Below are 22,656 nucleotides of genomic sequence, written 5' to 3'. Positions count from 1 at the left end.
GCCTTTGTAGTAAAACATTACCAGTATACACCATACCACTTGACATTAAAGCAACACAAATGTACTGCTACAATGGAGGCTGTTAAGCACTTCCTCACAATTTGTTTTCAGGGAGCTGAATCTCTACCATTAATCTTCTCATTGAATCAGAAACCAATTCACTCAAGTCAAAAAGAAAATGTTATTTAAAGCAATATTTCAAAGGAACAAAACTCTACCTTTACATAACTTATTTCAGGCACCTTTCACCAGTCTGGCATGGGGTTACAGGAGTGATGGTTTTCTTGTTTTAGAAAAGAAACCCACTCCCCTAAAATAAGAATAATCACCCCACCCACTATTAACATCCTACTCCTCTGATGTAAAAAGATGCAAGTGGTTAAATATAGCTAAGTGATATTACACCGCAATTTTGTAAATGAAATTAAAAATACATTAAGCGTATAAACATTCAAAGGACACGTAGAAAAGCAATAGCATAAAGTCCAATTAAATGTTTTGTTAGGAAAATGGGGATCAGGCATCCTATCAAAGGATTTTTAACAAGTCAGGGCCTAAGTTCTTTCACATACTTTTCTTCTTCTTTAATTGATAATTTTCATTTACATAACAAAGTAACAAGTCATAGTTTTATTTGGTATTTAACTTCATACCCATTTCTTTCCCAAATGTAAAGGAAAAGGCACTGCATGTCCAAAAATGGGGTAGGAGGGAGTGCAAGTAAAACAGTTTTTAGAAACTTAACAGCATCCCTTGAGATACATTTGCTTTCCTAACTCTCCTTTAAAATTTACCATCTGATAAGCAACTCTATTCTTTCTGTTCAAATATGCTTGTTTATTTTTAAATGGCAAGGGATTGTTCCCAAAACAATTCAAATGTATTCATTTTCTTATGTATGGAGGTTTCCTTGCAGGTGTCCTGGTAGACAGAACTTCAGACTAAAAGAGCATTTCTGTACTATTTTTTTTCCAGTTTTGGATTACATTAAAATCATTCTGATTTAGATCAATGTATTTTCTTGGCTTGACAAAAAGTATGTTTATAGACACATACACTTAGAATTTAAGGGATATCTATCTCAATTAACCCTTAAATTCTAAGTTTGCTTAACAGCACAAGGGTAGCACAATTAGCACACAGCATACATTCAGCAACTTCACGCAGTCCTTTTTTGGGCAAAGTCTGGGAATAACTTCAATGAAAAACCTGCAGTTACATTTGTGTTTTTAAATAAATCTCATAGTTATTTTTAGGCTGTTTCCAATCATTTTGGAAACCCACTCTCACTGAAGTGCAGTGAAACTGAATTGCAAGATACAGATGGACAACTTGGTAGTTTACACTAAAGTTGTTATACTCCAAAAGAGGTACCAGTATTTTCTGCAACACCTTTAAAGAACATCAGAGAATACTCTCTTGACAACTGTTGCAGGAGTAGAAAAAAAATTAACAAAAAAATCTCATGGGCCACTGCTATTTCTATGCTACGTGTCCCACAAATACACAAGCATACATTATATTCTTGTTCAGGAAAATAGGAAGTAGGGGACAGGATACTGGCTTTGTTAATCTGTCTTGCACAAAGCATCAGACAGGGTTGCCAATTCACACAGCATCAGCCAGCCAACCTTAGTTTTATTCCGCTGCTCCTGTTACTGCAGGAAAGCGCGAGTGTCAGGGTAGCATAGGAAAATAGGGAATGACACATTTTGTTTTCCCCCAGGTGCACACACAAATTAACATTAGCAACCCAATACATATATATCACTATCATAGAATTGTTAAAAGAGGAATAGTGAGAGCTAACGCCCTCCTTATCCACTGAAAGAGGGAGAGTAAAAGGAAAAAATCAGAGCAGAGGGACAGTTAAGGGCAACACAAGATGTTTGTTGAAATAATCATGGCACACTACCTTCAGGGCATAGTAAAAAAACACCTTTTAAATTAGGCCAACCTTGACAACTAATGCCAAGTCTCCAACACCTAGATTTATAGGTGAAATATTTCACTTGCGTACCCTTAACATTAAGAATACTAGACTTGAAAAAAACAAAAAACAAAAAAACAAGGCATAGCATATTTCCTTCCATAGACAATTACCTACAGCTCTGTTTCCTGAGTGCTTAGTGTACTGGGGATACACACACAATAATCTGCCTTTTACTTTTTGGGGGGAAAAGAAAAGAGCTGCTACAAAAGCAGAGTTTTCCTCAAGTTGTGTCTATGCCCAAGCTTCTTTAGAAATACTACTTTATTTATTTGTAGGTACCAAAATGGCCTGATACTCAAGAGTTCCTAAACGTGTAATTATGCTTGCCAGAGATTCACTGTAGAATAGTTTCTTTAAAAAAATCCAACAGAAAAGTTAGATTTCACCAAAAGATATTAATTATTACAAATATTATAAAGTAGAAACAAGGCTAAGTATCAAATCCAATGCATGATGTAAACCAATTATCAAATCCTTGTGCCAAAAGGAAATAGAATTTAGGCTATGCCTGCATTAGGAATACCTGAACAATCCAGCAAGTAGTTGTAGACACACGACAAAGACCATTATACTATGATATACTGCTTCATCCCATGAGAGTAACTATATTGCAGGGTAAGGGAAGTTGTAGCAGTGAAAGAATAGGATGCATAGTGTCAGGCTAAATATGTAGTCAGCAGGGATCCTGGTTTTCTCCACAACAACAACAACAACAAAAAAAACCCACCCAATTTTCAGTTAAAAAAAACAAAACAAAACAAAACCAAATACACCCCAAAATCCACATTTTTCCGTGATAAAAAAGTAACCCAAAATCAATTTTTTCCCCATGATTTAAAATGAAACGCCACTAATATATAAATATGGCAGCGTTTCATTTTTTTTTTTAAATCCTCATTTTTCAATTTAAAATGAAACACCGCTAGATCTATATATTAGTGGTATTTCATTTTAAATCATGGGGGGAGAAAAAAAAAAAAAAAGACTGAAGGTGATCTCTAACATCAAGAAATACAAAAGTTTAAACACAATATTCATCCTTATCTATTTTTCAAAATGGCATGCTAGCTTTGATCACAACTAAGAGATAATAGATGTGTGAATTCAAGAATAATTATTTGGTCAAAGGTCATCATAATACATTTCTCACAGGGAAGCAGAGTTAAAGCTGTTTGGCCTATATTTTCATATTTCCTAACTTACAATGACTTAACCATGTAACCTCAGTGTTACAGTATTACTAAAGGCTTTCTTGCAATTAATTTGCTTTTTCCTTTTTCTTTTTTTTTGGGGGGGAGGGAGGGGGAAGGAAAACAGAAAACAATTTTTTTTTTAAAAAGTTGCAAAGCTTTTAAAAATAAAGCCTGGCTAATTAACAGGCATGCTTAATATTGCACAATTTGCCCAGTTTATGAACTATTAAAATGCTGATAAAACCCTCTCCTTTCTTTCAACCAAATAAAGACATTTGCTTTAAAACTTAAAAGCTTTTTTTTTCCTGCAGCACTTCAACATTTATCGATCTTTTTTTAAACACACCAGCAAAGTTTTAAAATTCACTCATGTAATCAGCTTCTGGTTTCCTAGTAATAAAAAAGTATTTCATATATACATAATAAAATCAACTGTAATAGGACAAATACTTAAAAGCTAAATGACATCTTCAAGGAAGAAAAGTGTCATTATATGGGCAGCTGAAATCTAGGCCTTAGATATTCTAGTAAAATGTACTATATCAGCATCTGACAAAAAAAAAAAAAAAGTAGGGACAAGAAACTAGCTACATAAAATTATATTTCATTGTGTTATAGGCAAAGATTGCCAAGATTATATATAAGTACATCTAGCTAAGCATCCTTCAAGATGGATCATCTTCTTTCAAATAAAACTACCTTACTTAAAATGGTAAATTAGAAATCAGGTAGGGAGGCAGCTAAAACATTTCACTAGCTATCAAATGAACTGCCAGTCTTGCTCAGTCTAATGGAAAACTTTCACTTAAAGTAGGTAATGGTCAATTCATTTACAAAAGTTCACACAGCAGTTTCTTGCTTTATTCACAGCTTTAGCTTCAGGAAAAATGGATAGGACTTGAAAGTATTTTAGAAGTGACATTAAGCAGTTTTATTATAGTATGCAGTCTTTCACCACATAAACTAGTATGATAGATTTCAAACTGTGTTGGATTTGTATCTGTTACGATACCAGAAGATACACCCATTCAGTTCTGTGAGAAACAGGAAAACGTGATGTGGTAGCAGACCACATAATCGGGGTTGGGAGTGGGGGGCAGGAGACTGGGAAAGCTAACATTGATGGAGTTCAGCCTTCCCTTTTTACTCAGGTTCTCATCCTTGGGGCACTCCTGGATCCTCTGCTGCACCCAGACATTGAGATGACAGCAGAGGCTAGGAGGGCCTTTCAACAAACTACATCTGGTGAGAAGCCTATGACCTTTTCTTTCACATTCTGATCTGATCTGGTCACCATCATCTATGCCTTCATAACCTCAAAGCTAAAGCTAGTGCAATAGCCACCACATGATGCTGCCCTTGAAAACTGTCTGGAGGCTGTAACTGGTACAAAACACTGCAGCCTGCCTTCTGACAAAGTCCCCAAGAGCACATAACTCTAGGACTCCAGCATCTGCACTGGCTCCTAGTAGCTTTTTGGGTGCAATTCAAACAAGATGCTAGTTTTGACCTATAATGCCCTAAATGGCCTGGGACCTTCATACCTAAAGCCCCACTGTGATCTTTAAGGTCAATTGAGAGCAACCTCCTGGACATACCTCAATATTTCAAAATCCACTTGGCAAAAATACATGTGGGAGGTCATTCACAGCAGTCACTCTTCACTTTGAACTCTCTCCCTCAGGTCCCACCAAAGCCTCAGCATAGACAGCTTTCAGAAGTGCTGGAAGACTTTTCTGTTTGGGCAGGAATTTAGCAACCATTACTAGGCCAAAAGGTTATTTAGTGGGTCTTTGCCTTAATTTTGTTTTATTTATTCTAGTTGGTCTTTTAATGTTCTGCTTCTCTTGCTGTAAGGTGTCCTAAGCCTTTGTTGGGAGAAGCAGCAGAAAGTCACTAGCAAACAAACAAAAATATTTCCATCAAATACGTACGTAATATAAAGAGCAATGCTCAATGCTCTTCCCCTTCATGACTGAAACTACCCTATGCCTGTAGAGATATTACCATTACTTAAGAGTTCATGTAAATTAAGGTGAAGTGCCCCAATACTTTTTTTGTTTTGTTTAAGAAATCTGCATTGTGCAGAAGTGAACAGGACTCTTGGTTCTATTTAGAGAAAAAGTGCTGCTACTCTAGAGTTGCTTAAGCAAAATTCAGGGAAAAATAAAAACGGGCCCCTTGATGGCTGAACAAGCAAACGGTAAGAAATATGCCAACAGGACAGAGTTTAGTAGTTTATAAGTTTGGCAGTTGGATTTTCATAATCACTTTATCAAGATGATGTCCATTGGGTCTTGTACAAAATAAATAAATAAATAAATAAATAATTGATTGAAGATGCTCTTGACAGTGCAACAGGAGCATTAAATACCTCCAATCCTCTTATTTGTGAACCACAACACATTAAAATTAAGAAGAAACTTAATTTAGCCCTCTGTTGGGAAGATAACTTTTCTAAACAGGTGTTTGGAGTAACTCAAAATACAGTACAGTACAATTCCCCTCCTGACCTCCAAAACTATTTGCTTTATAGTAGTACATGGAAGAGCCCTTTCATGCTAGGCACTGTACAAGCTGATAGAAAGACAGACTTGCAACTTTCTTACACAAGTCTCCAACATTAGACTCATAGGGGAAGTCGAAAAAAAACAGCAATTCTTTTCATCTCGTAAACTAAAAACTGTTTGCCTCTTCCACATTTCAAAAGGAGGGATTCTTAACAGTGTGACAGCCTTCAGAACCAGTTCACCTGCATCTGTTGCTAGCAAATTAATGTTAGTGCAGGAAAGCCTTTGAGAGAAAGAAACTTAACATACATTTCACAACAGTGGACAATACCCATAATCAAGGCATAAGGTGAAACCACCCGTAATCAAGGCATGCACTGTTGCATATAGAGGCCTTACTGGAAATTTACTGTTGCACCAGTGTTATGCAGTTTCAAAGTGAAAACCCTAGCATAGACAAGATATTTTTTTTACTTCCCTGCTATCTAATGCTGCTCTATTTGTATCATTAGTTAATGTGTTCACATACTAGCAATAATTAGAGATAAGCGAAAGAGTAAAGACCTGAAAGTCTTTTTCAATCCACACACAAATCCCCCAGTTTCTGCTTTATGCTGACAGCTTCACGTTGCAAAATTGTTCTGAATTATTTCTACAGTTAGCGAGCCTTACTTTAAAGACAACACCCCAGGTCTTTCTGCTCTTACCCTTGTTAGTACCAAATGCTGTCAATACTTTTTTTAATATCAAAATGAAATACCCCTTTTGCCTCTTCCTCACCACAAAAATCATTTTTCATACAGTTAAGTACTGCTTGATGTTGCATCTTTACTAACCTCTTCAACAGAATTGAGTTGTCATGAAATCTGTCATTTCATTTTTTTTTTAATTGTAGACTTACACTTATTTTAATATACATCCATCTTTGAAGACAGCCTCTTCTATTTACTCCATATAACCATCCTGTAAATTTGTAGCTAAAGTGTTCATGAAAATATACCTACAAAATAAGATACGATTTATGTATTGGTGAGATTCACTCCATGAAAGTTAATGTTACATTTTGCCATAAATCAAATTTTTAATGCCTGGAACTGTGCATGCCAAAATAGTGTGGGTGTGCATAGAAATAAATTGGACAATAGGTACCATTTTCTAAATCAAAGCAAAAGTCCCATTTTTCAAGAAATAACTTGGAGTCTGGATACACAGCACATCTTACTTACTGTTTTTGTACTTGCATCTTTTTTCTACACAAACGAACATTTCTGTAGAATCTAACATGAACAGACATATGGTGCTGCTCAGCTACCTACATACAGTAGCACTACAGTACATCATAGTGCTTTGCTGCTAGGTAGGAGGAAGCAAATAGTAATCTGCTTATTTGAAACAAACTACCACCCTAAAATAAACTACAGACAAAAGACACACCTAAATCAGTTTACCTCTTATATTTGCGCAGATAAAAATCTACACCAGATTCAAGTAGATTACACTAGTCTAAAGCTCTACTTTAATGCATCTGTTCCCCCTTCACTCCTTCCCCCTCTAGTGTAAATAATGTGTGTCCAAGAACCTGGACACATCTTTAGAAGTGATGTGGACACTTCTCCTCTCCCCCGCAAAAACACTCAGTCATAAAATACCTTTAAGTACATTTCTTAGAAAGGGAGATTACAAGAAAAAAAAAATATTATATATATAGAATTTATCTAAAAGTACAACAAGATTAAATTCTACTAAATGAGCACCAAGCTAGCAACACTGATAGTTAAAAGCCCATTTGCAACTGCTTATAGAGAACTTTGCCAACTTTGCTTACAGAACATAATCTATTTGGGGCTGAAATCTTCCATGCCAGCAAGCTCCATCCCCACAGGGCTCTGGCACACACTGGACTGCATGTCCAGCACCCCTACAAAGCAATGGAGGATGCAGTTTCTTGGGGCTAAAATAGGAGTTTGCCCAAAATTGTTCCTCCTGTCTGCCAGCCAAGACTGTCCTGGGCCAGGCTCCAGAGCTGCGAGCATAGAGGCTTACTCTCTTGTTATCCAAATGCTTCCCATGACAATGTTCAAATAGCATGGAGAAATAAACAGCCAGTTTAATTCAGAGAGCTAAGGAGAGAAGAAAGTAGGGTCAAGGAGCTATGAGCAAAGTAGCAAGAGAGTACCAGCTGACCACTAGGACACACTTTTCTACATCCTGGAATAGAAGTCGTGATTCTTGAGTCTCCCCATTCCCTGGCCATCTAGCAAATGACTGGGAAGCCCACAGGTGAAACAACTCCATCCCCATCTAGTGGCAGGTTCACAGAACAGCTTGCTACTGTTAATAGTAAATCTACTACTCCAGGAATAGAAGACTGACTGAGCTGCAGATCCCAAACCTGTCAACAACTCATATGAAAATCTATAGTTTTATGTGACAGAAATTTGGGCGATTTAAAAAAATAAAGAAATATTTACACCCCGCAAATCATAAGATTACAAATAATGAGCACTCAAAAGTTAAGCTAATTCTAACAACCTTGAAAATAGAGTTGAATTACATGCATCATGAAATGTCTTCGGTTCCAGATGCACACATTCTTCCCTTGCCACATTCATTAAAAGGGCCAGCTTGTGGCTTAAAAATGTCCAGGCTGTGTAGCAAGCAAGGATGCTGCCAAGGAGAAGCCTTGAATTGTTTGCTAAGTTGGAAGGTATGTGATCAATAAGACTAGATAGAGACTGCAGAAAGAGATGGGCCCTGGTAAAGTACCTGAATGGCCCTGTGAAGAAGTAATTCTAACTTTGTTTCCAAGATAGACATCTCACAAGAAGCCAGATAGGGCACAAAAACCAATATTTTCCATAAGCGACCATTGTTTGCTCCTAACTTCAGATACTAAGGGTCTGATATGGAGAAGTGCCAAGCACTCACAACTGAAACCAAGATCAATGGAGTTCTGCTTCAAACATGAAGGACTGCAGAATACTAAGTAAGGCTTCTCAACCAGGGCACTCAAGATTCAACTTTCTCAGTTTCTCCTTCAACAAAAACCATCACCTCACGAAGGGTTGCAAAAATAGCTCTACAGCGATTAATGCATTTCAGAAACTACATTAAGAATATTACCGAAAAGCCCAAGAGGAAAATTATAATTCTGCGTTCAGTACAGGTTTGAATGGTATGCAATAGACCGAATGGTTTTTTACGCTCATTTAGTGAGTGCTCCTATATTCTGTCTCTACCCAATCACTGAGCACCATTCATGACATGAGGGTCCTATGGGAAATGTATTTGCAAAAGGGGACTGACTGTGTAAAGGTGCAAAGGCGAACTTGATTCTGGCGCTGCCTAACTTTTGAGTGCTTTGACTGTACAGCCCTAACAGGGTTTTATTTTGTTTGTCGACACAAACATTTTACATTACACATGTTTAAACTGGCCTGTCAATCATACAACTGAAGGGAAATGAGAGAGTCTGTTGATAATTATGGAGTTAGAGCACAGAAGATATGGGTGGGAAGGGAGAAGGGAAAGAGGAGGACACACTAAAAGGTAGTTCAAAATCATGCTTCCCAATCTTAAAATGCCAGGCTCGGAGTAAGAGCACAAGGTACTCTCAAGGCACAGAAGAGACAGAAATGGGTAAAAAAAAAAGGTATAAAAACAGCCAGAAGACAGATGGGCCATAGACCAGAAGAGCTGAGAACCTTGGGAGACAAGAAAAGGCAGACTAGTTAAGTTTTGCATATGAATAAAGATGTACTCCATCTTTTCCACCATCCCATCTCCAGCTTAGATAAACTCTCAGCAATAAAAGCATTCACCACCTATGCACTCACTAACATCTGGAGTCAAACCATGCTTTAAGCAGCCTCAAAATCTGTTAAAGCAAAATTCCTTCAGAAAACTTTATATGCCAACCCAGCTCAAAATCTAAGCTAGTTTCAAAAGTAAGCAAATTCCACACTTAAAATCGTTCTAACATTTGCGTTTCAAGGAATCCAACTATCTTTTAGTTAATGGTGAAGGCCTGTACAACACCATTATTCTCCACATCATATTAAAGTTCCCACAATTTCACATAAGTTACGGGGAAATTATAGTATCCCATTTTTATTCAAAGATACATTAATTTATTGTCATCTTTGCAAATTTACTCATTTATTTGGGTAGGATGACTGCTTTCACCTCTCACCAACACAGCAGCAAAAAAAACAAAAACTAGATGGAGAGCTGGGCTCTCTGAAACACACCATACAAGAAGTTATTGCTGAACCTGTTGGAAGAAACTACATGCCACTTATTTCAGGTGGTTCTTCAACTCACTCAACAGAAACAAAGTTAGCAGGACTGACTGTTCAAAGTGACAAAGCCTAGGAAGCAATACTGAGGCTTGGGGAAAAAAGGGCTAGGGGAGAAGACTGAATTGACCTAGGTTAAGTTAAATCACAACTTGCTACCTTCTCAATTCAGCCACTATCTAGCATGGTAACTGTCAATCAGAGCTAGTCAGGACTCATTTAATACTAATAAACACAATCAAAGTAAAAAAAAAAAAATTGATGGGCCATCTTCTCATGTACTTCCATTGCTTATTAGCTTAAAACAGAAGCTCAGTTCTTTACCGAAATGTACAATTCTCTTGTACTTCTATTCTGTACACAGTGCATTTTGGCTCGTTTGTCCCCCAGTAAAGAATAATTTAAAATATTCAAAATCCATGCCCCATAACTGATATCAAACAGTAGTTATCCAAGAGAAACATTCATAACCAAAAATCCTGCTTTCCAGAAAGGCAAAATATATCTGTTACAGGACTAAGCAAACCAATAGTAATTTTTTTTTTTTTAAATAGCTTGTACTCCAAAAAAGTTATGCAGGTAACCTCAAAGTCTAATTTCATATTTTGCATATATTTAAAGGAAATAAAAATAAGTGTCCTTCCATAAAGCAAAACTTAAGAACTTGGTAATGACTACCACCATATCCCCCCTTTCTTTGAGTACATGAAAAATATAAAAAAAAACTAAATGTTTTGAAAATAATTATACCAATTAACTTTGGTTATCCTCGTTATGTTTCAACTAAAGGGAGCTTTTATTTAATAAAAGTATACGTAGGCCGTAACTAAAGCAGTAACATCAGAATTTTTCTTAGCTACTCATCTCAGGTCTGCATCCCAGTTTCTGAGGTATGACTACTCCACATTAAGACATATTTCATATATACTTTCAATGTTCTGAAAATATTTTGTTTACTATTAAATTGGTAGGGCTGCATTTTGGAAGACACTTTCTCTTAATAGCCCAAGGTTGCTACCCACCAACAGATGTGCATCAATTGCCAACACTTTAATCATCATGATTTCCAAAGGTGCTCTGAGAAGGTCAATATGACACAATGATCAAACTGCCAGCAGCCACCAGTACCTTATCTGCACTAGAACTGTCAACAGCAGCACCAGAAAGAGCTGTAGTCATTGAGGAAAAACTTTATGAGAAAGGTCTACTGTAGACAAGACTTACAGTAATTCAGTACAAATTGTTCTAAATATATACTAACTCAAAAAAACCCCAACACCTTAACAATAAGGAATGTTTATTTTCATTTTACGTTCCCTGCAACACATAATCTTTTAAAAATTGGTAAGACAAGAGATGTAGAGGTGTGTGTTTGTTATCTAAACATCTCGGATGGGCTCCATCCGAGGGTGCTGAAGGCACTGGCCGACGTCATTGCAGAGCCACTGGCAGGAATATTCGAATGCTCGTGGCGCACGGGCCAAGTCCCGGAGGACTGGAAAAGGGCTAACGTGGTCCCCATTTTCAAAAAGGGGAGGAAGGAGGACCCGGGCAACTATAGGCCGGTCAGTCTCACCTCCATCCTTGGTAAAGTATTTGAAAAAATTATCAAGGCTCACATTTGTAAGAGCCCGGCAGGACAAATTATGCTGAGGGGAAACCAGCATGGGTTTGTGGCGGGCAGATCGTGCCTGACCAACCTAGTCTCTTTCTATGACCAGGTTACGAAATGCCTGGACACAGGAGGAGGGGTGGATGTCTTATACTTAGACTTCGATACGGTATCCCACCCCATACTGGTGAACAAGTTAAGAGGCTGTGACTTCGATGGCTACACAGTCCGGTGGGTGGCGAATTGGCTAGAGGGTCGCACCCAAAGAGTCGTGGTAGATGGGTCGGTCTCGACCTGGAAGGGTGTGGGCAGTGGGGTCCCGCAGGGTTCAGTCCTTGGACCGATACTCTTTAATGTCTTCATCAGCGACTTGGACGTGGGAGTGAAATGTACTCTGTCCAAGTTTGCAGATGACACAAAGCTATGGGGAGAAGTGGACACGCCGGAGGGCAGGGAACAGCTGCAGGCAGACCTGGATAGGCTGGACAAGTGGGCAGAAAACAACAGGATGCAGTTCAACAAGGAGAAATGCAAAGTGCTGCACCTAGGGAGGAAAAATGTCCAGCACACCTACAGCCTAGGGAATGACCTGCTGGGTGGCACGGAGGTGGAAAGGGATCTTGGAGTCCTAGTGGACTCCAAGTTGAACATGAGCCGGCAGTGTGACGAAGCCATCAGAAAAGCCAATGGCACTTTAATCGTGCATCAGCAGATGCATGACAAATAGGTCCAGGGAGGTGATACTTCCCCTCTATAGGGCGTTGGTCAGACCGCAGTTGGAGTACTGCGTGCAATTCTGGGCGCCACACTTCAAGGATGCGGATAACCTGGAGAGGGTACAGCGAAGGGCAACTCGTATGGTCAAGGGCCTGCAGACCAAGCCCTACGAGGAGAGACTAGAGAAACTGGACCTTTTCAGCCTCCGCAAGAGAAGGTTGAGAGGCGACCTTGTGGCTGTCTATAAGTTCATCACGGGGGCACAGAAGGGAATTGGTGAGGATTTATTCACCAAGGCGCCCCCGGGGGTTACAAGAAACAATGGCCACAAGCTAGCAGAGAGCAGATTTAGACTGGACATTAGGAAGAACTTCTTCACAGTTCGAGTGGCCAAGGTCTGGAACGGGCTCCCAAGGGAGGTGGTGCTCTCCCCTACCCTGGGGGTCTTCAAGAGGAGGTTAGACGAGTATCTAGCTGGGGTCATTTAGACCCAGCACTCTTTCCTGCTTATGCAGGGGGTCGGACTTGATGATCTATTGAGGTCCCTTCCGACCCTAACATCTATGAATCTATGAATCTCCCCACATTTAATTCCTCCTATACAAATGCAGCCTGATAGAGTAGGGATAGCTAGTAAATTAGTAGGCCTAATTGCAAACCTAAGAAACACCTTAGCTATGCTAAAAACTAACAATGCAAAGGAGCACTAAGCATCTGTAAATATTTTTCCTTCACAGCTACAAATCCCCTTGCCCAAAAAAAAAAAATAAATAAAAAAATAAAAAAATATCACTAAATCACTTGATATTAAGCTGCATGTCTGTAAAACATTGGAGGGGAAGGGGAGGGGGAGGAGGAGACAGGAATGAAGAGAATATCTACCAAAAAACATTTCACACCAGTGGTAGTCAAAAAGTCAAAACATACACAAATAATATTACAAAATGAAGTAGTGTTGAAGATGGGTTTTTTTAAGAAGGCAGTTTCAGAAATAAAAGCAATCAATTATCTCCAGTGTTTTGGTCTTTGTTCTTAATCTAAGGGAACTCCAAACTTTTCCTTCCCAGCCCTGCATTTAGAGCTGTTCTGAAAATACAGTACTCTGTAACTCTAAAGTTACTTGTACATTACTAGATTTTGACTGTGCAATCCTAGAACATGTTTAATAAAAAAAAAAAGACAAACGGACAAAAAACAGAATGCATCATCTGAATAAAATGAAAAGTTGTTTAAACTCATAAATTAATTCCCATTATAAATTGGGCAAATGCACATAAACAATGTTTGTAAGATCACATCAAAGAAATACAAAGATTGCTGAACTGCTAAAAAAAAAAAAAAAGTCTGATAAGCAAACAGCCATAAGTGTTGGGCATGAATCTACCATAAATTTCACCTGTACTGGGTGTTTTTAAAAATATATTAAATTAACACTAAAAGTTCTGATTTGCTAACAGGAAAGTGGCATTTCTTCAATTATTCTCATCTCTTTTTCACCACAATCTATACCTTTATAGGAGTTAAAAGTAATTTCCCCAATACCCCTATTACTGCTCAGAACCAAGTTACATTACATGAGGTATCTTGTTTAGTAAAATTCTACCATGGACAAAATTAACACACCTGTACACAGAAACACTCTGGAAACTATTCATGAAGTTTAAGTAGAAATGTGCAACACACAATTTTCAAGCTGTTGGTCTTCCCAGAAGATCATAGCAACATACTATATACATGGACACAACTCATGTAATTTTACAAATAAAACATCATGTGTTTAGGCAAAAGAAACAAAACATTCTACAGAAGGTTGTAACTACAATTAAAAAAAAAAAAAAGGAAAAAAAAAAAAGGGTGCATGACTAAAGCACCATGGAGTTGAGGCCTCTACATGTTCACACTGTAGAATTTAAACTTTATACTGTGTGTTCTGCCTTCCTGAAATACATGGAACTGGCTAATAACTAGAGCAGAATACTAGATTAAGATTAGATTTGGATTCTCTTCTCATCTCCTACCCTTCCCCCCATTACCGTGTTTGAGAAATTGTCCATCTTCAGTAAGACAGTTCAAAACTGACAGCAGAAAATAATTTGCAGCTTCTAGAAAACCAGCAAAAAGTTTCCTCCTGATAAACATCATTTACCAAGTTTTTTGCTATCACAAAGTTAGCTCCGGGCCTTTTGGGAAGAAAAAAAAAAAAAAAAAAAATGTGCTGTTTATACCATATGAAAAGGAACTGCAGTATGAACCAAACACTTTTAGGAAAAAACTAAATTTTACACTCCATTTACTAACAAGACTTTTTATATGCTTCTTTAATTTTTATCCAGTTTTAACTCCTGCAGCTAACTTCAAGGTCATATGTCACGTCTGGAAACACTGACAACACTCCCTCATAAAATCACCACAACGTTGCTTTTCTGTTACAGATGGGAATAGACACAGTACACAATTCCTTCACAGAAGTGAAACAGTCCATTAAATGGATTCTGCTTTTGGCAGACATTCTAGCATCTGTAGACTTCAAAACTTGAAGCTTGTATTATTCCATTGTAAATTCGTTGCCAAGGATGGCAACTGTGTGACCTGTAGACTAAGCTTACCCCACCGAGTTCTTCAATAATACCAACAGATGGCTTTTATTTTTAAAAAGTAAGTAAAGGCTACAGAACCCAGCATGCAGTGTTTCATTTTAAGTACAGCAGGTAGGTAGGCTCAACATGTAATACTGCATGTTGGGACATATGCATACAAATACATATTGTACCTCCACAAAGAAAAAAATATCTACAGTAAGTCATTCATACAAATTAGATTGACAGCAGGGACAAAGTTTGGGCACCCCAGCTCTGAAGGCATATCTAAATGTTACTATAAAGATATGCTAATCAAGATCTTCAAGTAGATGCCGAAAATCTGGCTGTTATGTCTCGATTTCAACAGAGCTTCTGGGTGTTTTGAAAGTCATGCCACTTATATAAGAATCTAATTTTAGGTTCCTTTTTGGTCAAGTTTACTCAGAGTAGATAATTTATGCTTGCTAAACTAAATATGAAGTTATAAAAATATTACCCAACACAAAGTACAATGTTAGCTGCCAGTGCACCATATAAAATTAGGAGGTGGAAACATTCAAGAGGGCATTAACCTTTAAAAAAAAAGAAAACAACAACTTCTTTGACCCCTCTGAGAAATTCTGTATACATTTTGGTTCACTTAGGATCTCTCAGAATACATCACATTATTACACATGTAACGTCTCCTTTCCATCTGTAAAGTGTCAGATTGTACCATTCTGGGATATCTCAAGTGAACCAGAAAGTACCAGGAAGATGTGTTAGCAGGAATACAAAAATTCAATTAAAAAATTCTAAGTTACTAGCCGATAGCTTCCACTTCATAACAGAAGCTTGGTTAAAAAAAACAAACAAACAACACAACCCTTTTTATTCCTGAAGCAATAAAATGAGCTGTTGGCTTATTCTGATACCTAGTGCTAACTTAAAAGTCAGTCTGGTCTGGAAAAGTATACTCATGACAAGTCTGAGTGTCCAAAGTGACCAATTTCATAAATATTAGGAATCCAACACAAAAAAGTCCTTTTACTTTATGATCACAGGCTAACTTGTGACATACTTGATTGCATGGTGAGTTTTATTTGAGCAATAGGAATCAGATTGGTACTGCTATACCTATGTATGAAAGCATTAACAATGAGGTTTAATTTCCATATCCAAATAAAAGAACTATTTTACAAAATTAATCATTTACTTCAAGATATGAATCTGAAACTGTGGGAGGAGCTGGTTTTGTTGTTGTTGTTGTTTTTGCTTTGTAGCTTTTTGTTTTACCTGTGATGTGCTTGCTTACAATTTATACATATAAACAGAGTGGCTAAAGTTACCAACTGCATACCTGAATAAGTTCCTTGTGCAGTAGAATAACAGGAACAAAGCCAGTACACTTTCCTTTTCATTGTTAGAATTCTGTGGTGACAAGTATTCCTATGACTAGAACATTAAGTGCATAGCCATAAAAGAGATACAAAGAAAGCTTCATATGATATATTAACTGTATATATTGAAAAGGGTAAAACACTATTCCATTAGAGTCCAAAGAGAACAGCCCGCTTTGTGTGACAAGTGGATGGTGAAAGGTCACTAGGAATTTTGTTACTGCTGTTGATTTCACGTTGAAGGCACTCAGGACAGCAATGGGCAACAGCATAAAATTCAAAGACAGTCAGACAAACATGACAGATAAAGAAATGGTATTATGCACTATTTATATAGCTTTAAGAAGTGTGCTTGCCAAAAAAAAAAAAAAAAAAAAATTGCCTACAAAACTAAACTTTGATCATCCACAGCTCAAAACATACTCTCTTAGTTTTACATAATTAGTCATATTGCATCCAGGCACAAACAAAAGATTGTTAATACTACCAAACATTTTCCATTTCACCACACAAGGTGTTTTACACTATTTTTTGTAAACAAACTTTAGCTTTCCATCATTAGTTTATCAGTTGACTAGAAAATGTGAAAGAGTTCTGAAAATGTTTTCAAAACTCAAACTAGTGCCTACAAGCAAATTTTCATATACAACTTGTACAAAGTAAAGAAAAAGAGGTGTGGAAGGCAGTTTACAAAAGAAACACCCTCAAAAAAAAAGGAAGCATGAAGGACAGTAAACAAATTTAATATTAGGTACTCGCACACTGTCAGAGCATGCAAGCCATAAGGAGGAAAAAAAAAAAAAAAAAGATAAAGCAAGCAACTGGAAGTACCACACAGGTCAAAGTTGAAAAAATTCTGCCAGTATAATACCTAAAGGATTTTAAATCTGGCATTCTGTTTTGAATTTAAACAGCAACAAAAAAAAAAACCCCAAAAACAAAACTTGGCTGCCTGTTAAGTAAAAACCTTATTTCCACAGGATTGCCAATAATCAGTAAAGCGCACAACTATTTGTGCAGGACTGTCCTGGACTGCAAGTTGAGCTGCTAAGCACTACTGAAAATAGTTCAACAGTATTACAAAATTTCAAGAAGTTATGTTTTAGCCTTTTTATAAAGAATTAAGTAAAAACTTATGAACAAACATGGTGTTCTTTTATTCATTTAACCAAATTCTTACCAGTTTTATGCCATCCAGGGTAGGAATTACATTTTTATATACACAATACTAGGGTGTCAATTTTACCAAATTAAAATATGTCTAATACCCAAAGCGTAGTATTGGAAATAAATTTTCTTGAAATAGAACAGTCTCAGAATTGCAAGGGTTTTCAGAAACTACAGAAGCCAGAGATACCATATACAGTAATAATACAATTGGCTAATAGGTTGGACTTCAAATATACAAGTAAGTTGTTTGTAATTCACTGCTATACATTATTATGCTGCTGACAGTGTTCAGAATACCAGCCAATAGTCTGCTGCCATTACTAATGCTTGACACAGGTCCCAATTAAAATTATGCACATTAGAAGCATTTGAGAGAGAGACTGTGCAATAGTTTCACTTTTTCAAAAATAGTTAGATTCTTTAATGTTCTAATAGTGCTGAGTGCTTCTATGGTCTGTATAAACAATGCATTTTCCAAGTTTTCAAAAAAAAAATAAATAAATAAAACAAACACAAATGTAGGTCTAACTCCTGCAAATTCCTCAGCAAGTGCTCATCTGTCAGTAAGTTACTATTCAAATGAAGAATCCTACTTAAGTGTGTACATAAATAATTGTAGGATCAGAACCTTAACCAAAGCAACACTTTAGGTCACTTTTTAGGGGCATTTAAAAAAAAAAAAAGTACAACACCCCTCTAACACAGGAACCTGAAATAAAAACAAACCATTCTGAAGTACTACACATATTAAAAAAACAAGATGTTTTAATTGAAAACATATTCACCGAAACAGACAGAATATTTTATCAAAGTCAAAATGCCTAACAATTTTGTAAGCATTTTAAGATTATTTTTCTATTAGCTAGCAAGTCTAAGTTACCCTAACCTTGAATTGTTGGGTTTTGTCAGCAAATATTAGTGGCTGCATTTTTGCATAAATGATAGAAATATCAACCTGATCCTGCATAATTATGAACAAACACCTACTTCTTAAAAAAGAAAAAAAAAAGTTAATTGGTACAAAGTGTAACATGTTTAGACAGGCTTACACTGGAAAACTAAAAGTTCTTCCAGTCTGGAATAACATTTATAAATATGCACAAACACAACAGAAGTAAACCAACATGGGGGGAGGGGTGGAGAAGGTAGTAACCAACATATATTCTTCATTGAATTTTTTGGATTGTCACAAGGAAAATCCCTCTCCCCAAAATAATAACAGATCAGATCACAGCCATTTACATAGCACTATAAAAAAAATATGGATCCTACAAGCTTAATGCCAAATTCTATCCTTGAATGCTTGTGTAGAATTTGTGTACAAATCCCATTAACACTGCCGACTTGACCTGAAAAAATAAATAATTTGGGTTTAATCTTAATATTTTACATTGTGAGAAAACTATTGGAGAATGCTTTTTTAAAAGGTACACTTTCAGTATAAGGGACAATACCCACTTTTTTCAAACTTTAGTACTGAAAATAGACTTCCAAAGGAGATGAAAGTGTATTTTTACAACAAAATTAAACTGTAACAAATTAAGCCTGCAATCCTGTCTAGATAGACAACACACAGGCAAGACTGGAGGAAAAATAAACAATTTTGATGTCAGACCTATGGTCAGTTAACTCAGTGAAATGGCACTCTCAACTTTCACAAAGAGCTAGCGCTAAAGACCAACATTACCAAATGTGAGCAGGGTTCTAGGGCTACTCTAAGTTGCCCAACTGACAACACTTTTATGGGATCTGATGTTCAGGAAGTAACAAGTACTCGTTCTTTAGAAGTTGGGCCCTTCCAAATGACATCTTAATTTGGGCACTCCAGCTGTTAAAGTCCTTTCTTAAATTCTCAGATAACTTTAGACTAGCATTAACAGTTAAGGCACAAGGAGCAGATTCTCCTAACACAGAGTTTCATAAGTAAGTAGTTACAACTCTTTAGAGAAGGATGCACAAAACAAAACGTTCTTTCCACCACAACGTCATTAGCTTCAGTGCAACTTCCTGAAAATGAAACCAAAATACCACTTGCGAGACAATGACAAATTACTTTGTGATGTGAAGCATTCAAATTCCCTCGTAATAAAAGGACTGGTACCTTGAAGTCTGGAAGCTTACAACATACCATCAGGAATTCTCCGGGCGAGCAGTGATGCTGTTATACCAGTACTCGAGAAACAAGGACAAGATCTTGCAAACCTTGTTCTATTAACAACAGACAGTGATGAAATGTCCCGTTCTAAGAGGAGACTCAAAGAACACTGCTGCTTGCACAAAGTCCTTCCTAGGCCTAAATACAGGACTTTTGCCATAAAAATCGAAATAGCCGCATTTTGGTTACTATTCTAGATCTATACGCCATAACAGTTTAACCCTCCCTCCCAGCAGCATGATTCCTATTGGCCGGTATGACAGCAAGTCCAATCACCCTTAAATCACCTGGTTGAAGAATAAAGCCCAGCAGCCACCCACCACCACCACCACCAGACTTTAGCACCATCAAGACTATGAACAAATGTTGCCTTCAAGACACCATGCACACTCGGGCAGATGTGAAAATGTGACACCACTGCCAAGTGTCAGCTGGAGAGCAGCAGGGCAGAGATTAAGTTTCTCCAACAAAATAGATTTTTAATTTTTTTTTTTTAAAGTCAAAAGCTGCTATTGGCAATCACCTCCCTGAAGGTGCAGGGGGAGGAAGACACCACGGCTGTACTCAAGTTCTACCCCAGAGGGAAGAGAGCTCAGCCAAAAGTTACCTGTGGCTTCAGGCGGACTTCTCTTTCCCTCTCCCTAAGCGAGGCTGGTTTGGCGAGCAGGTCAGGGCATCCTCCAGCAGAAACCCCCACAAGCAGGGCCCGAGCACAAACCCCTGGCAGTCCCCGCTACCCCCGCCCGGCTGCCGGCACAGGGAGGCGAAGCCCCGTGTCCCCGGCCCGCTGCGGGGAAGGGAAGCGAAGGGCCCGCTCTCAAGTTTGTTCGCCCAACACCGGGACGGGCGGCTCAGCCCCCCGTCTCCAGCAGGAGAGCGCCGGAAAACACCCCCAGTCCCCCGGGCTCGGCCCCTCTCCTCAGCCCGGGCCGGGCTCAGCGGCGGTGGCGGCAGCGACAGCGGGCGCGCTGGGCCCGCTGAGGAGCGGCGGCCGCGGCCGGGCCCGGCGCTGAGCGCAGCGCGACGCGGCCTCCGGGCCCCGCGGCCGCGGCCTGGTCCTGCGCGCAGCGGGCCCGGGGGGCGCCGGCCTCGGGCGCCGCGCGCCTCCCCCCGCTTCCCTCTCGCTCCCTCGGAGACAAAAGCAAACGGCAGCCCGGCGGGCCGGGGCCGCGGCTGGGCCCGGGGCCGTGGCCGGGCGGGGGGCAGCGGCGCGGGCGGGCGAGGCCGGGGCGGCCGCGGGGCCCTCCGGAGGTGGCCGCGGGCCAGGGCAAGGCGGGGGAGGGCGCAGCGCGGAGCCCGCGGGGGCGCGGGGGGCCGGACTCACCGCATGAATTTTCTTGTCCCGCCGATCCAAGATGGCTGAGTCCCCAGCACGGAGGATGCTGGGGGAGCGACCTTTACCCTCTGACCCCGCCGCCGCCGTGACCCCGCCGCTGCCGCCGGGCAACCCGTGTGGGGGAGGGGCGGCGCTCCGCCCCCTGCGCAGCGCGGCGCTGCGGTGCGGTGCGCTCCTGCCGCCCCCGGCCCGACTCGGCTCGGGCCTGGCCCTGTTACAGGCACAGACACACGCACACACACACCGAGGGGGGAGTTGCTCCGTGACCCGGCCCCACGCACACGCAGCCCCGCCGGTGGAGCCGCCTGTCCCTGGTCAGGCAAAGGCAGGGGTGGGCCGCATGTTTCCTCTCATGGGGGCTCCGATCCCACCCGCTTTGGGGCCTCAGGGACCCAGGCCGGAGGCGGCAGGGACAGGCTGTTTGTTACTTTCAGGGGATCAAGGGTGACTATCAGCCGCCCTTAAGGAGGGAGGCCCCTGAGAAAGCGACGGCCAATTCCTTGGGACACAACAGCCAAGGAAACAGGGAAGGGAGCAAGGTCATGGGTTCAGAATCAGGGATTGGGAAAGTGGAGCTGAGCAGAGTGCACTGGACAGTGCCCGGCGGCCCTCCAGAGACTCCAAGGAGCCGGTGGATGCTGCTCAGTGATGGGACGAGGGACAGGAAAGCGGCCCTGCAGTCCCCGTTGGCTAAGTCAGAAACCAAATCTTTTCGTGCCCGGGCCACTGGTCCGATTGGCCACCTTGTCCCATCCGGCACCTGAGGCAGATGCTGTCAGAGCGGTTTCGGGGCACCATGTAGTTTCTCTTAACTGGGGCACCCAGGAGGTTTTTCACATCACAACCTTCAAGCTTGGCTTAAATAACAAGGGCCCAACCCTCCAGACCCAGACAGGTTAGACGGGTGATTCTCCAGCTGGATGCCACAGCACCCTGGGGTACCTTGAAATCCTTTCAAGGGTGCAACGGGGTGCCACACAGCATTAGCACTGTGAGGCGTGCAGATCCAAACTTGCACAGTAAACCCAGAGGTTTCAAATGGGAATTGGCAGTGTTACGACAAGACTGAACTGTTGCAGTCTTTGTGAGTTCTTCGCAAAGGAAGAATGGCTCTACTATTTTTCCGTCATTAAGAAACACTTGAAAACTAGGAGCCGATATTTTCTGAAGGTGCCTTGAGTTTATCAAAGGGTGTCTCCGGTCTAAAAAGGTTGCCCACCACTAGGTTAGACATAACTAGTGTGAATATTCATGCTAACTTCCGTGGGGCTACAATGGTGCTTAAGTCGGCACATAAGGCTTACCTGATAATAGCTGAACTTCCCCATCCTTTAAAACAAAAAGAATAAAACTCATAGACTATTGTTATTTTAATTGTCATAATTTTTTAATCTGAAGTAGCTGCATTAAGAAATAACACGAGGAAAAAAGGCACTAATGGCTGATTTTTTTAATGTTTTTTTTTTTCCAGTAATAAAAGAGGCTTCATACTTTGTCATTTACTCAGGCAGGTTTGATTCTTACAGTTTCAAAATTGTCTTACTGTTCCAGCTAACAGTATAGAAAGGTAGTTAGCCGTGCTAGTCTAAAGTCTGGCAGAAAGTGGGACAGGGTAGCAATTTGGAGACTTAACTGATTCAAAAACACATAAACTATTGTGTTTCCAATTAAGTAGACTAGGGGCTGGATGAGCAGTGCAAGGTCTGATTGCAGG

The 22,656-nt window shown here is 39.8% G+C and overlaps 1 protein-coding gene across 5 annotated transcripts in view; it reads right to left on the bottom strand.

Annotated features, from left to right (window-relative positions):
* CNOT2 (CCR4-NOT transcription complex subunit 2) overlaps nucleotides 1-21,031 on the bottom strand; it is a 127,664-nt gene extending 106,633 nt beyond the window's left edge. Inside the window, exons 1-2 of one of the 5 annotated variants that reach the window (XM_059726085.1) lie at nucleotides 20,931-20,970; nucleotides 19,553-19,659 (exon numbers count right to left, since the gene is read on the bottom strand). In XM_059726085.1, the coding sequence (XP_059582068.1) occupies nucleotides 19,553-19,582 (30 nt within the window). In that variant the 5' untranslated portion in view covers nucleotides 19,583-19,659; nucleotides 20,931-20,970. Of the gene's footprint in view, nucleotides 1-19,552; nucleotides 19,660-20,213; nucleotides 20,314-20,930 lie in introns of those variants that run through there. The other 4 variants (XM_014595873.3, XM_059726084.1, XM_059726086.1 and 1 more) reach the window with 4 other exon arrangements.
* Between the last annotated feature and the right edge of the window lie 1,625 nt (nucleotides 21,032-22,656).

The sequence above is a fragment of the Alligator mississippiensis genome, chromosome 4 (genome assembly GCF_030867095.1).
Source record: "Alligator mississippiensis isolate rAllMis1 chromosome 4, rAllMis1, whole genome shotgun sequence".
In the NCBI taxonomy this organism is placed as follows: domain Eukaryota; kingdom Metazoa; phylum Chordata; order Crocodylia; family Alligatoridae; genus Alligator; species Alligator mississippiensis.
This window is presented reverse-complemented; position numbering and strand designations above follow the sequence as displayed.